A 14,037-nucleotide genomic window follows, 5' to 3' on the forward strand; every position below is an offset into this window, starting at 1 on the left:
TTCCTGGCTGCGCATGGGCTTTCTTTTTTTAGTTGCGGTGAGCGGGGGCTACTCTTCATTGCCATGCGTGGGCCTCTCATTGCAGTGGCCTCTCTTCATTGCCGTGCATGGGCCTCTCATTGCAGTGGCCTCTCTCGTCGCGGAGCACCGGCTCTAGAGCGCAGGCTCACTAGTTATGGCACACAGGCCGAGCTGCTCTGCAGCATGTGGGATCTTCCTGAACCAGGGCTTGAACCCGTGTCCCCTGCATTGGCAGGCGGATTCCCAACCACTGCACCACCAAGGAAGCCCTAGCCCTTTTACTTTTAAACAATAGAAAAAAACCTGATTGGGAGATTAGAGATCATGCACTGACCTTCCCCAAAATTGTAAGCCAGGAGCTCAGCCCCACCTCATTTGCTTTGTGCAAGAGGGCTTGGAGAGCCTAGGAAGTGACTGGGGCCACACTTATGGCCCAGGAACCAGGCACCAGGAACCCACATCCTACACCAGTTTTCAAGACAGTGGTATTTGCAACACACTTATCTCAACTCATACCCCTTAAACTGTATCAGCCTAAAGCACTGTATGATTCTTCCTCCATTAGAAGAGTGGTGAGAGTAATAAATGAATGGGACATTGTACTAGTTTCCTAGGGCTGCTATAACAAATTACCACAAACTGGGTGGCTTAAAACAATAGAAATTTATTCTTTCAGTTCCAGAGCCTATTAAGTCCAAAATCAAGGTGTCAGCAGAGCCATGTTCCCTCTGCAGGTCCTAGGGAAGAATCTTTTCTTTCCTCTGTCCTAGTTCACGGGCTGTTCGGCTTACTGCCTGTTTTTGTAAATAAAGTTTTCTTAGAGCAGAGCCACCACGCTCATTCACTGTCTGTGGCTACTTTCCTACTGTAACAGCAGAACTGAGGAGTTCCACTGACAGTATGTACCACAAAACATAAAACGTTTACTATCTTGCCCTCTACAAAAAAAAAAAAGTTTGCTGATCCCTGATAGAAAACATGGGGCTTCATCAGGAAAGAAAAAAAAAAAATCTCAAATCTCTTAATACCAGTGCTGACAGGAAACTGAGAGGGACGTTTTTTTATTCTAGAACTACCAGTGGGATGGTATTGATAGCTCTTTTTAATATCTGCATTTAGGTATTTTAGTTGTATCTTAAAATCTTTAAATCCCTTGAGATAATTTTGAAATGTTTGAGTTCCATATTAAGAGTCACATTTCAAGCATGGAAGTAGTCATGGGTGTTTCAATGTTGCTGAAAAGGTTCAGGTTCTGTTGTTTTAAACAGTCAGTAGGCAATGGAAATCAGATAAAAATTCCCTTGACAGCCAACTGTAAGTATTTAGAAATATTAAACCATATGGATTATTTATAAATGCTAAGGTTTTCTTAAAGACATATTAATAAAGTTGTAGAACTTGAAATTTTTACAAGTTAACAATGGCTGTGTGGGCTTCTGGCTTGGGATTTTTCTTACTTGGAATGTAAGAGTACACTTAGCCAACTTGTCCCTCAGAATGTCAGATGATGTCAATTACACTGCTGTCCAACTTTAAGGTTTTCCCTCCTAAACCAAGTAACACATTATCCTCTGGGAGAAGTCACATCGTAAGAAGTGTCTCATCTTCTCTTTTTCAGCCGGACACAAAGTATCGTCGTTCATGTGCTACTGAGTATCCTCATCAGGCCCGACCTGGTAGGGGATCTGCAGGAACAGGTCAGGCCATGGCTTTTATTTTACTACTATGTGGTTAAGACCCTGCTGTTTTCCATGCTTATTTTTCCTTCCTCAAGATTTTATTATATTTTGTTTTCCTAAATCTTTGTAAATTACCTCAAATTCATTTTGGAATATGGGATATAATAAAAAATTACAGAACTCCACTGCTCAAAGCCAGAAAGTTCCAGATTTGTTTTCTCATATAAAAATTAACCTCTTGCCATTCTGGAAAACTACTTTTTTTTTAATCTAAAAAATTTAAGCCAAATAAGTCATTTTTGTAACATTCAAACACTGCATGGATTTTATTACTTGGCAAACCCCACACTGCTATGGATTAAACTGCTCTGGTCAGTTAAGCTGCTAGGCCGAGGTAAGAAAAGAAATTCACAATGTCAAGACACGAGGAGTCTGATTCTATCCCATTAACTTTTTTGTCTTCTAAGTTATATTCTATAGTTTCTATTTTCATATGAGTGATGAGAGAAAATTTAAGGATGTCTTAATTCTTCCTATAATGGTCTCACCATCAGGGTCATTTTCTCCTTATGTTATAGGTGAAACTTAGAACTATTGGGCAGTTGAAATGTTTCCTGTTAATAATCAGATTAATCAGCAAGTACATTAAAAGTAATCTGCCTCAAACCTTCTCTGTAATCCAAGCGAATTCTTTTAGTTCAGTTCCTAGTAGCATCGTTTGGTAGTCTTTGAATGCTTTCAGTGGATTCGGTTCTTGGATCAGTCCTCAGAGAAGCACTGTTGCCTCTGAGCTAGTTACTACATTTGGCCATGCTGCCGGTCAAGTATAACTAGTATAATATTGAGGTAAGTGAAACAGACATTTTAGTCCTTTTAAATTCGTGGCTATTTTCTAAAATTAGGTTACTGCTTTCATATCTTAATATAGATTTTGTTTGTTTTTACATTATAAAATACGCAAACATGATTTTTATTGCCTTGGTAAATATATACTTTACTATTTAGTCACAGGCTCCAAATTTAAAGTCTAACTGATAACTGGAGCAAAAAAGCCCGTACATATGAACTTGAGACAATCAAATCTAGAATGTCTACTAATGTTACTCTATGATGTCATCTTTGTCTGACAGGTCCTCAGTTACATGGATCTACAAAATCTCAAAACAGAGGTGGACCAATCACTAGAACCAGGCAGGGACCATAGGGCAAGTGAGAAGAACCTGCCTCAGGCTGCAGGGAACATGTGGGAAGATTTCACAAATCAGTGTTCAGTCATCTCGTGATGCAGAGCTTGTAAACAGGAGACAACTTGAAACTATCTTCATGAAGAGTTATTTTGGTACAACAGACTGACAACAGTTATCGGCCAAAGATTACATGGGTACTGCTTCTATCTCCAGTTACTGTCTTCTTTCAGCATAAGTTAACCATTTCACTGGACAGTAAAATTTGTACCCAAAGATGTAACAAAAGAGTAATATCCTCCAAATCACTGTTCATGTTGTCTGTTAACAATGATCAGTTCAATTATTACAGGATTCTATCAGACTATACATACACAAAAAGTAGGAAATTGTTTGATAACATTATCACTGGCTTTGGAATACTTCTGCTTGTATTAATTTCTGGACAGGTGTACTCACTTTTACGTCATTTTTAGGAGACAGTACTGTCAAAAATCTGAGCTACTACTCATCAAACAGATGAGTCGTTCCTAAAGTTTTCTCTTTAGATGTCCAATCCCATAGGCAGACAAATATGGCAGGGGTGAGTAACTAAAGACATAAATGTTGAGCACTGGTGTAAAGTAGCCTATGTAATAAACCATAATGGATTTTTTTTTCAGATAGGACAACTCAACCTCACAACACCTGCTTGACATCAGGTTATGCTTCTTTTCTTCTTAAAGTACTTTAGTGGTCATATTTTTTTCCAAATATTAAACTCACCTTGCCGATTTTCTCCTGCAGATCTAAGAAAGTCAATTTAAAAATTTATAGAATATTTCTATTAGTGAGCCAGCAAGACACAACTTCTTAAAATTTCAGAAACCCCGCAAATTAGTCCAGTATAAACATATCCTTAAGAGCAAAGGAAGAGAACTTTGACATTCTTCCAATTTTCACATGGACCTTTCCTGAGTGCACTCATGAATGCAGCAATGGTTTTAACTATGGCTTACATTTATTTTATTTAAATTTCACTGAATTTTAATTTTGATGATCATACTGGTTTTAGATCTTACTGTTAATCTTCAGAGTTGATCAATTCAATTGGGGTAATTTTATTATTTCGCAGTTATCTAATGCTATCATATGAAGACAGATGCTTCAAACAACCTGCATTAAATTGTATTTTTGATGCAATTAAAGAGTATTTTTTAACCTGTTTATAATCACAAACTGAAAACGTGTCATGGGCTTACCTCAGATAAATTATAATACATAAATCTCAGTAACAGAAGGCTTGTTTTACGTATATGTATTGAATATATTAGCTTACAAATCAGAGATTTTAAGTTGAACAGTCCCTAAAAAATTTCCATATATTCTAATGAGTTCATACCAATTCAACTAAGTAAAAATCTCTGTACTATTCTCACAAATCAATACCAGGAGTACATAATAACAAACCACTGGATCAAGACGGCTTGCCTTTCAAGGTTAAAGAGTCAGAAGGAGCCTCTAACAGGTCATTTAGCCCAGCTCCCTTACTCTTTTATAGAGGAAAGAAGTTCAGACAAGCTCAGTGACCTAAGGACATTCAGCAGTTACAGGCAGGACTACAACATCTCTTGAGGCAACTTAAACCAGGCTATCTGCTACAAGGCTGACTACGACTACTTTTCTTCTCTCTTCTTTATCCTAAGCACCATTCATATCTTTTCTAGTTCATCTTTTTTTTTTTTTTTTTTTTTTTTTGCAGTACGCGGGCCTCTCACTGTTGTGGCCTCTCCCGTTGCGGAGCACAGGCTCCGGACGCACAGGCTTAGCGGCCATGGCTCACGGGCCTAGCTGCTCTGCGGCATGTGGGATCTTCCCAGACCGGGGCACGAACCCGTGTCCCCTGAATCGGCAGGCGGATTCTCAACCACTGCGCCACCAGGGAAGCCCCTAGTTCATCTTTTAAATGATCACACTGGGATCATTTAAAAAGCCCCTGGAACTTAACAGTCATTTTTTTACTTGTTTATTTAATCATGTATAATTCTTACAAAGATGCTTGAAGTTATCTGAACACCTGTTTCTCCTATAAACCTCAAGCAAAGAGTGCAAAACTTAGTTGAGTAAAACAAAAAGGAGAGGGTCTATGCAAGAACATTAAGACTGAAAGCAAACTGGCAAGTATTTGGAAGACAGACGTCCCGCAAGTGTGTTGAAGGCTAGGTAGAGTACCTGTTCTAATAAACACACACCACTGAATACCCTGCAGCTCACTCCTGTGTGGCAAAATGACAACTGCTAAATGTGGTAGGGATAGATCTGCATTATAGGTACAGTTCCTTGTACAGAAGACCCATAGAAGATTGCTGTCAGGAAGCATATACCCTTCCGCTCCCTCAATGATCACCACCAAATTCCTTCATAGAAGGACCTCACAGAATGTGATGGTGTTTCCAGGATATACTAACATCAGATTGAGAGATTCTGTTTGGTTTACATAGTTGATCTGAATAATTTAGGCTTGAAAGACAACTTTTCTCAAGGGTTAACTTTTGTCTTCAAATCTTGACGGCACCTTGCCTACGATGACATCAATTAACACCTAAAGACTTTTGAAGAGAAAATTCCATTATTTCTTTTCTTTCTTGAGAGTTGTTTTTTTCCCTCCTCGTTTGGAAGGTTTGCAGTACTTTGCTTCCATCTGAGCCAGAAAATTGTCGATTTCCTTTTGCCGATCCTTTTGTCTGCTCTGTTTAAGAAGTTAAAACACAAGCTTTCAAAACACAAGACTGTCCACAGAGATAAAAGTACATAGCAGCTGCCAGGGCTGGTGGAAAGGGAGAATGGGGAGTGACTGCTAATGGATAAGGGGTTTCTGTTGAGGGTGATGAAAATGTTCTGGAATTAGTGCTGATGATTGTAAAACCTGATAAATATACTAAAAACCATTGAATTGTACAATTTAAAAGGATGACTGTATGGTACCTGAATGTCTTAAAAGAAGAAAACAAAATGCCCACAATACTGTACATACACTCCAAAGAAAATATTAGCAGTAGGAATCAGAACATGAAAGAAGTGGTGGCAACCTTCACAGACAACCTGCCAGGTTTACCTGAATGAGTGCTTTCAAGTTATCCACTCCTTCATCAAGCCCCAACTCCTTCCTGCTCATTTCTGCTTCTTTAGCCTCTTCCTGAGCCTAAAACAGAAACTCATGTGAGACGCTAAGGCAATCTAGCAAATACTAAAAATACACCCTCTTTCCCCAAAGCAAATTTGACTCCTTCAAGTTGAAGATTATATAAACTAAAAGGATAAAACTGCATAAATATGACACTCACTAAAAGGCAGCATTGCTGACATCAAGCAGTAGATCCTCTGATTCCAATAAGCATTTCTGACTGCTCCCCATTTGTATTTGCTAGGGGTAAGCAGGTAATTTGGTTTCATAAACCACATGGTGACAGAAAGGAAACCAAAATGCTAGAAGAGCTAAGAAAGGTCACTTAGCCAAGGATGCCCTCAAAATTTTGCCAGGATACAGGCACCTCAGATTCCTCCTCTGGAAACCCAATTTACTACACGTGACTCGTGGCAGCCTTGAGCAACCCCAGTTTAAAATTTCCCCTGAGTAGTTAGGATAAACTCTAACAAATTCAGTTTTAACTTTCTTTACCGGATTTCAAAGCCACCTCCTCTTGCCAAACTTTACTAGGGCACTGATTCCAAAATACCACAAGAATACCTTGGGAAAGGTTAATAAGTTCATTCTTTCCTTCAGGGCAACAAGCAAGACTATAAGCGGCCCCAAGCCCCAGTGAATTTTCTAAGTAGCAATGAATACTATTAATACTGGGAGTTATGATACATTAGGATCCTGTTATTCCAATAGAGACACAGTTTCCATTGTCTACTTTCAGTCCCTGTATTCAATTTATTTAATACTGTATTCCCCTCTCCAAGTTTGTGGGAGTCTCACTCAAAAGTATTCCAGCCTCCTGCCCAGCTCCCCCAAACTCTAGGGAAGTTTCTCAAGCTAATAGCCTATTACTGAATACAGCTGTGCTCAGTTTCACCTAAAAAGATAATTACCAACTTAAGATAAACTGTCAGCCTGAATCTAGACAGATGTAGCCTATGAGCCAAAATGTGATCTTGATACACGTTCCACTTCTCTCAACTCAGCACAGGTGTCAGGTTTCTCCTGTCTCTCTACCTAAAAGCTGCAGACCTACCTCCACCCCCATTTCAGCCATACAAAATAAAGTACCCACCAAAGAGCTACAGTCTTACACTGTTTGCTCCCTGTGGAGCTCCCATTATGAGTCAGGTTGAGGCAATGGTGCCTTTAATACCAAAAGACCAGAGGCACAGATGTTTGTTACCTTGAATCCACTCCCTCCCTGAACCCCAGATATCCTTAAGCTCCTTTCCCCTGCCATCATCCTTACCCTCACCAACTCCACAGTTTAATATGGGTATAAAGGACACACAAGCCACAGTCCTTGATACTCCACAAAAGTGTACCTCAAAGTGTGTTTGGAAAGACACATCAAAATAAACTAAATCGTTTGTTTAAAAAAATGTATATTCTGGGTCCAACTCAAGAATCAATCTGGCAAGGGCTTCCCTGGTGGCGCAGTGGTTGAGAGTCCGCCTGCCGATGCAGGGGACACGGGTTCGTGCCCCGGTCCGGGAGGATCCCACATGCCGCGGAGCGGCTGGGCCCGTGAGCCATGGCCGCTGAGCCTGCGCGTCCGGAGCCTGCGCTCCGCAGGGGGAGAGGCCACAACAGTGAGAGGCCCGCGTAACGCAAAAAAAAAAAAAAAAAAAAAAAAAAGAATCAATCTGGCAAGAACAAAGGAATCTGAATTAAAAAGACACAGTTTTGAAGGGACAGCCTCTGTCACCCTCCCCCCAACACCCTAACCAAGTGAGAATCACTGTCTAGCCTGTGTATCTGGACTCCATTACTTTATCTCCTCAGGAATGTCTCAGCAAGGTTACAAGAATTGGCCCATATGAAGAATATTTCAGTGGTACTTTAAAATGATATTGATTATCTAAATAATCCATGCAGTAAAATCCTCCTGAGCACGACACAGTAGAAAAAAAAAGTTCTCTTAATGAGCTGATCTGCTCATTTTATGAGATGAAAACTACAAAACAAGTTAAACCTAATCTTTATTTCAGCAGTCTTGTATATATTTTCATTATTGTAAATATGCTCAAATTCTTTTTGGAAGCAGTCAAGATATAAATAGCATTCAAAATCTTACCCTCCTTTTCCTTGCATTCATCTTTTGCTTTGCTTCTTTGACAAAGGCATTATAGGACGGGACCTCTCTGGCATCAATGGCTTGTTGAATAATGTTCCTTATCCTGGGTTCCTCTGTGTACTGCACACACAGCACAGACTCCATGATCTGATCCATGTCACCCTTGAAGTCCAGATAGGCCTGTTTAATATCAGCCAGCTCTTCTTCTGAACCTTTGTATGTCTTCTCAAAAGCTTGAATGTCTTCTAGAGATATCTGAACAAATGAGAGACATATGCTTTAACTTGGAGAATTCTATTTTAAATTAAAGAAATACTAGTAAAAAGTATATTTAGGTGTTGAAATGTTTCTCCCCAAATGTTTCTCCTCAACTCAGTTGCTTGAGTTGAAATTGTTGCAAAGAACCAAAGTTTCTATGCCAAAGATTTTCCAGAGTTCTCCCTAGTCCAACCTTTACAACTGCTAAGCTACAGACCAGGAAAATTTAAGTGAAGTTTCCAAGCTAGGAAAAGTTTCAGGACTTACATCGGGATATGTAAAATAAAGCACATCTTGTAAAAAATCAAATGCCCCCGTTTCACTACAATCACTCTACATCAACGGAAAATTAAAGACCCATTTCAGTAAGAGTGTGTGTGTGTGTGTGTGTGTGTGTGTATGTAGGTGCATGTGTTATGGATACACCCACACGGTTCAACCTAACGGTGAGATAAGTCTTGCCTTCTTCAAAGATCGATAAGTAGATAGGTATCTCCTGAGGAACGCCGGTGTGTATGTGTGTATTTATTTATTAATATTTCGAGGCCAAATAAAAATTCCTCATTCTTACACAACACAAAATGCAAGGCCTTAGAGGCATTCAATAAACGTTTGTTGAATGAATGATGGAAACAGTCACAAGGAAATCCCAGAGTTCTTTACCTTTTTAAACAGTAATCTCCAATAGGCCTCCCAGTCCCGATCTTGGCTGAGCACATCAGAATCCTCGTCCACTGTTCCCTGCTCATCGTACACTGCTCTCTGATCTTTGTCACTCAGAACGGAATAGACCTTCCCAAGGATCTGCGGGAAAGAGCATCCAAAAATCAACCCTGCGCCTCTCACTGAAACCGCGCCGCGAGAAATAAAGATTAGAAGACGCCAGGCCGGGTTCGGCTCACTCCACCTGGGAGGGGTCGGGCGGCCAGAAGACGGAGATAAGCCCGGGCAGCCAGCGGACCGGGGTCTAGCGCACCTGGAAGCGGCGCGTGGCGTCCTCCTTGTCGCCCTCGCCCACCCGGTCCGGGTGCACCTGGAGGGACACCTTGTGATAGCCGCGTCGGACCTCGCCGTCTGAGGCCTCGCGCCGCACGCCCAACACTTGGTAAAGGTCGGCGGTGCCGAACACTTCCTCGCACAGCTCCAGAAGCCCCATGGCCGGCAGCGGTGCGGAGCCGGCGGCGACTTCAGCGAAATCAGCCTGAGTCCAGTGACGCTGAGCACAGACCTGGGCGGCTCCCTTTTCCCGCGCAAAAAGCCCAGGGCGCCGGCGTCACAAGAGGCGCCGGAAGGGGCGGGGCCACGACACCACACTTTACGGCGGTTGCAAAGGGGGGTGTGGCCAAGCTTGCGTCGGCCAGAATTGAGGCGGAGAGTGGAGCTGGCGTCCCTGGTCTCCTCTAGCGCCGGGACCTCCTTCCACCACGCCCTCTCCTCCGCGGCCCTCCTCCCGATGCTCTGGAAATCTCGCACCTACCTTTTCCCCAACGTCCTAGCTCAGTTTATGCAACGATATAAGGAACGTTCATATTAGGCCGAACCTATGCACTGTTTTCTTTTTGCTTTTTTTCAGTGAAAAACAGCGTAACATCGGCATTTGGCAATTTCACATGGTTTAAATTTAACCTGATGATTAAACAGATTTGTTCTTTTCCAAAGATGATCTGACAAGAGTACATAGAGCTCTGAGGCCCAAATAATTTTGCAACCTACAGGTTGGGACCGCTGGATAGGGACTTTCCCTTGAGCTCTGCAATTTAAAAAACCTACATTAAACAAAAAGACAAAATACCGGTCTTTTAAAAATTCTTTGTCTGATAGAACTTCTAGATTTGATATTTATTACAGAATCATTTCCATTCACCTTCCAGTTCCTAAATCACCTTCCACTTTGCTGGAGATAACATGATCCAAATGCTCATCTTAATAAAAACGTAAGCTTCGGAAGCAAAAGCTTTCTCAAGTGCAGTCCTGGGTTTGAGCATGTTGGACTTGAGCGGGTAGCAAGACAGGCTGATGCAATCACTCAAGACTTGGTGAAAATCTGGGCCTGGAAATCCAAAGCAAGGCTAGGGCTAGAGAAAACTTTGGAAATCAGGGAGAGGATGAGCTTACATAGGAAGTTTGTGTATATAGATCTTGGACAAAAGATAGACCAGGGCACAAAGTGAATACGTGAGTTGGAAGAAACTCAGTAGCTCAAAATACCCATTTCACATCAGTTCCCCTCACTGGAGAATACTTTCCAGAATTACATTCTCCTCTGCTCTACCAATTAAAGCTTCTCCAAAGACCTCAAACTCTCCAGGGTAGATTATTATCTTTTAAACTTTGAAATGGTTTTCAAAACATTTCTCTTTCCTAGATCCAAGATCAAACCCAGGTAAAGTCAGTTGCTCTCTGCCTGCTGTGCCTTTAAAGTCACCCCAAAGTAAGTGGAAGCCAACCAGTGACAACCCTGGGAGAGCCTTGATGACCTCAGATTTTCAGATGGCTGGTAACTGTTCTCAGAATATAAAACCCAGAGAATAGTTTGGTACATTGATAGGGCTATAGAATCTCCTCTATAAATCTCCTATGTTTTAGTTTTATGTCAGATTATGAAATCTGTATTATCCAATGTGCACTAAAACCATCTAATCCTGCTGCGCTTCTGGTGGAAAAGATTATGTGCTGAGTTTTGGGGGACACAACCAGTCATCTGTATTACCAAATCATGATACCTAAACCTGATTCTGTCACTGACTTTTTAAATGGTTTTTTTTTTTTTTTTTTGCGTTACGCGGGCCTCTCACTGTTGCGGCCTCTCCCGTTGTGGAGCATAGGCTCCAGACACGCAGGCTCAGCGGCCACGGCTCACAGGCCCAGCCGCTCCGCAGCATGTGGGATCTTCCCGGACCGGGCCATGAACCCGCGTCCCCTGCATTGGCAGACGGACTCTCAACCACTGCGCCACAAGGGAAGCCCTAAATGGATTTTTGTAAAGCCCCTCATCTTAGCTCATTCCCCCGACTACAGACAATACGACATGTTGGAAACGGCTCTCCAGGTAGGAACATTGGAGTCTGACTCTTAGCTCTGCCCAATATTAAAACTATGTGGCCTTGGGCAAGTTTCTACTGCTGAACTTCAGCTTCTGCTCCTATAAACGAGATAATCCTACCTAATTTCATGGTATCTTATAATTCTCACAAATAACCATGCACGGAAAAGGCCTAAAATGTATGTGGGTACTTTACAATATTATCTTTCTTCCAGTTATTCCTAAAAAGTAGGTTGTTAGAGCCTAAAAGCTCATAACAAACCTACCTTTGTAAATCTGAAATTTTGCGTTGACAAGACAATGTAAATCTGCAATTACAAAAACAGTAAGTGAAGTAACTGTGTTCCTGAGCTGGTGGGATGACCATAAATGACTAAAGTAGGAATTAGTTGGATAGGACACAGACATGCTGGTTGGGGACTTTGAAACACAGGGAAGTCCTGGAAAGTAGCAGGCTGTAAAGTTGTCCTAGAGACCCAGAGTCCAATCCACCCCACAGCCACTGTCTTTCCCCAGATAAAAGCTGAAAAAGCTAATTAGTACCTATACCCAGCTTTATGTCAGTCAAGAACAAACCTCTCCCTGGGCCCTGTTCAGGTCAGGCCAGAATATCATGGATGACTTAAAAAATTCCATTTATTGACCTCTAAATAAATAAAACTAAGAGATCTGCACAAATATTTTAAGAGGACTTCGACCTTGTTCCCACTGCTATGATCACTGAAGTCAGTTTGCTTTTGTTTCTGTAGCCTCTGTATCTGTTTTCTGAGCCGCTAAGAGGACTTCTCGTGCCCGTTTCCGTCGCAGCCTCTCAGCATTTGTGATCACCATCGGATGCAGAGGGAAAAAGCCAGAAAGACCTAAAAGTAACAGGATTTTCATTCATTATAACAATACAAGCTAATATTTCCCTGGGAACTCAGCATCACTGAACTGAGGTCTAACAGAGACCTGATCTAGAACATAGATTCAAATCAAGTTCCTCACTCAACAAAATGTTTTACCTCTTCCCCCAACTCACTTCCTTCTGTTTATTGCAAGGTCACAATGGATGTTGTCTACTTCCTAACACTATTCTCCTTACTTGGAAAAAAAAAAGAACTGACAGATAGCCATTCAAGACACACCGTTCCCATTTTTTAGCATAAAATCTCAGTCATCCAAAAAGTCTCATAAAGGAGTCTACAAAAGGAATCTCCAGATTCAAAATGGCAATCAGATCAATTTCAGTTCTCACTCCTGTCCTGATTAGCCTGGAAATAATGAAAATCGTTTTAAATTCCCATCATCTTCGAGCTGATTTCAATTTAAAATCCCCTCAGAGAGGTAAGGCTAGAGCTGAGTTACCCAGAAGCTTTTCCACAGGCTTAGAGAGGTGGGCTCCACAGCCAATCCAATGCCGGATCCGGTCCAGGTTGAGAGCAACGAGTTTCTCTCCATGACTGTTGGGCAGTGGATCATAGGAGCCCAGCTGCTCCACGAAACGGCCATCCCTGGGACACTTGTTGTGAGCAGCCACGATGCGGTAGAAAGGCCGGTTGGCACAGCCACCCAGGGAAAGGCGGATGGTTAAGTGGCCTCCATGGTAGGCCTTGCAGAGCAGAGTACCTGTAGACAAATAAGTGGTTAAGACACAAGAATCGAGGGCACAAAACCGACAAAATGAGATAGATGAAATGAGCCCCCTTCCTCCACTGAAAGGTCCTTACTTTCAACCAATTCTTGTCGATCTGACTTAGATACCGTTTCTTTGTGAAACTCCTCTTACGCACTCCAGCCATCCCCCAACGCACTCAACACTGGCTCTGGACCATGTCGGAGTCCAGCTGCCTCATCTATAAAATGAATGCTGTTTATCTCATAGGGTTTCCGCGAAAACTTACAAACAAAACAAGAAAACCACTGAGAAGAGGGTCAAACGTGTGCAGTTTCAGGTACGGGTTGCCTCTAGCTCGTCTACGAGAGCGCAGCTCCACCCGCTCCCGCACGCCCCCTACCCCCGCGACTGCCCTTAAGGTCTCCCGGGGCCCCCATCACTCACTGAGCTGGACCATAGCGCAGCCGGCAGTCGCCGGGGCCTGTGCACCAGTTGCGACGCCTCGGAGCTTCTGGCCTCCCGCGCGGATCCGCTCTACCGCTTCGGTGGCGCGGAGGACGGCCGGGAGAGGTCAGCGTTGAGGAATTGCCGGCCGCCGACCTCCGCGACCCCAGGCCGGGTGCCTCGGTGCCGGAAGCGAACGGCCCACTCGCCCCGCCTCTTCCGCTTTCCGCCCCTACACTTCCCGTAACGCAACACAGTGGAACCTAACGTACCTGAACGGTTGCAAAGAAGGGGCGCTACAGTTTGGGGCTGGGGTAAGTGCGAAAAGAGCCCTGTGGGATCTCCCGGCCCTCACTGGCCTTTGGGTTCCTGCCAGAGGGAGGAGTATTGGACAGTCCTGGGAGCGGCTAAGAAGTGCTAAAGTGCTCCACAAATCCATCCTTCCAGCAAACTTTTTTCCAAGCACCAGTTAGGGCCAAGGCGAGGTGCCGAGAACGCAAAGATGCGCTGTCCCTGCCCCCAGGAAGCTTGACATCTGGTAGGGGAGATG

The 14,037-nt window shown here is 42.9% G+C and overlaps 3 protein-coding genes across 9 annotated transcripts in view; 1 reads left to right on the forward strand and 2 right to left on the reverse strand.

The window, feature by feature from the left end:
• The window catches only part of FAM149B1 (family with sequence similarity 149 member B1), a 46,545-nt gene extending 43,005 nt beyond the window's left edge, over positions 1–3,540 (forward strand). For 6 of the 7 annotated variants that reach the window (XM_079718947.1, XM_079718949.1, XM_079718948.1 and 3 more), the window contains 2 exons: positions 1,640–1,718; positions 2,831–3,540. In XM_079718947.1, the coding sequence (XP_079575073.1) occupies positions 1,640–1,718; positions 2,831–2,904 (153 nt within the window). In that variant the 3' untranslated portion in view covers positions 2,905–3,540. Of the gene's footprint in view, positions 1–1,639; positions 1,749–2,830 lie in introns of all 7 variants that reach the window. The other variant, XM_079718946.1, reaches the window with a different exon arrangement.
• A 140-nt stretch (positions 3,541–3,680) lies between these two features.
• DNAJC9 (DnaJ heat shock protein family (Hsp40) member C9) lies at positions 3,681–9,559 on the reverse strand (the record flags this gene model as incomplete). Its single annotated transcript, XM_079719342.1, has 5 exons — positions 3,681–5,612; positions 5,979–6,065; positions 8,146–8,400; positions 9,067–9,207; positions 9,380–9,559. 5 exons carry the CDS (start codon positions 9,557–9,559, stop codon positions 5,493–5,495), a joined length of 783 nt encoding a protein of 260 aa, XP_079575468.1. The 3' UTR covers positions 3,681–5,492.
• A 2,505-nt stretch (positions 9,560–12,064) lies between these two features.
• Positions 12,065–13,649, reverse strand: MRPS16 (mitochondrial ribosomal protein S16). Its single transcript, XM_079719389.1, has 3 exons — positions 13,488–13,649; positions 12,794–13,054; positions 12,065–12,306 (listed from the first exon to the last, which is right to left on the reverse strand). The coding sequence occupies exons 1-3, from the start codon at positions 13,498–13,500 to the stop codon at positions 12,173–12,175; spliced, it is 408 nt and encodes a 135-aa protein (XP_079575515.1). The 5' UTR covers positions 13,501–13,649; the 3' UTR covers positions 12,065–12,172.
• Between the last annotated feature and the right edge of the window lie 388 nt (positions 13,650–14,037).

Source organism: Hyperoodon ampullatus, assembly GCF_949752795.1.
Source record: "Hyperoodon ampullatus genome assembly, chromosome: 1".
NCBI lineage: Eukaryota > Metazoa > Chordata > Mammalia > Artiodactyla > Ziphiidae > Hyperoodon > Hyperoodon ampullatus.

What these genes read in the sequence shown, in the direction of transcription:
- MRPS16 (XM_079719389.1), bottom strand. An exon ending in GCCTGTGGAAAAGCTTCTGG is followed by an intron (nt 12,307 to 12,793) that starts GTAACTCAGCTC and finishes TGTTACTTTTAG; the next exon opens with GTCTTTCTGGCTTTTTCCCT.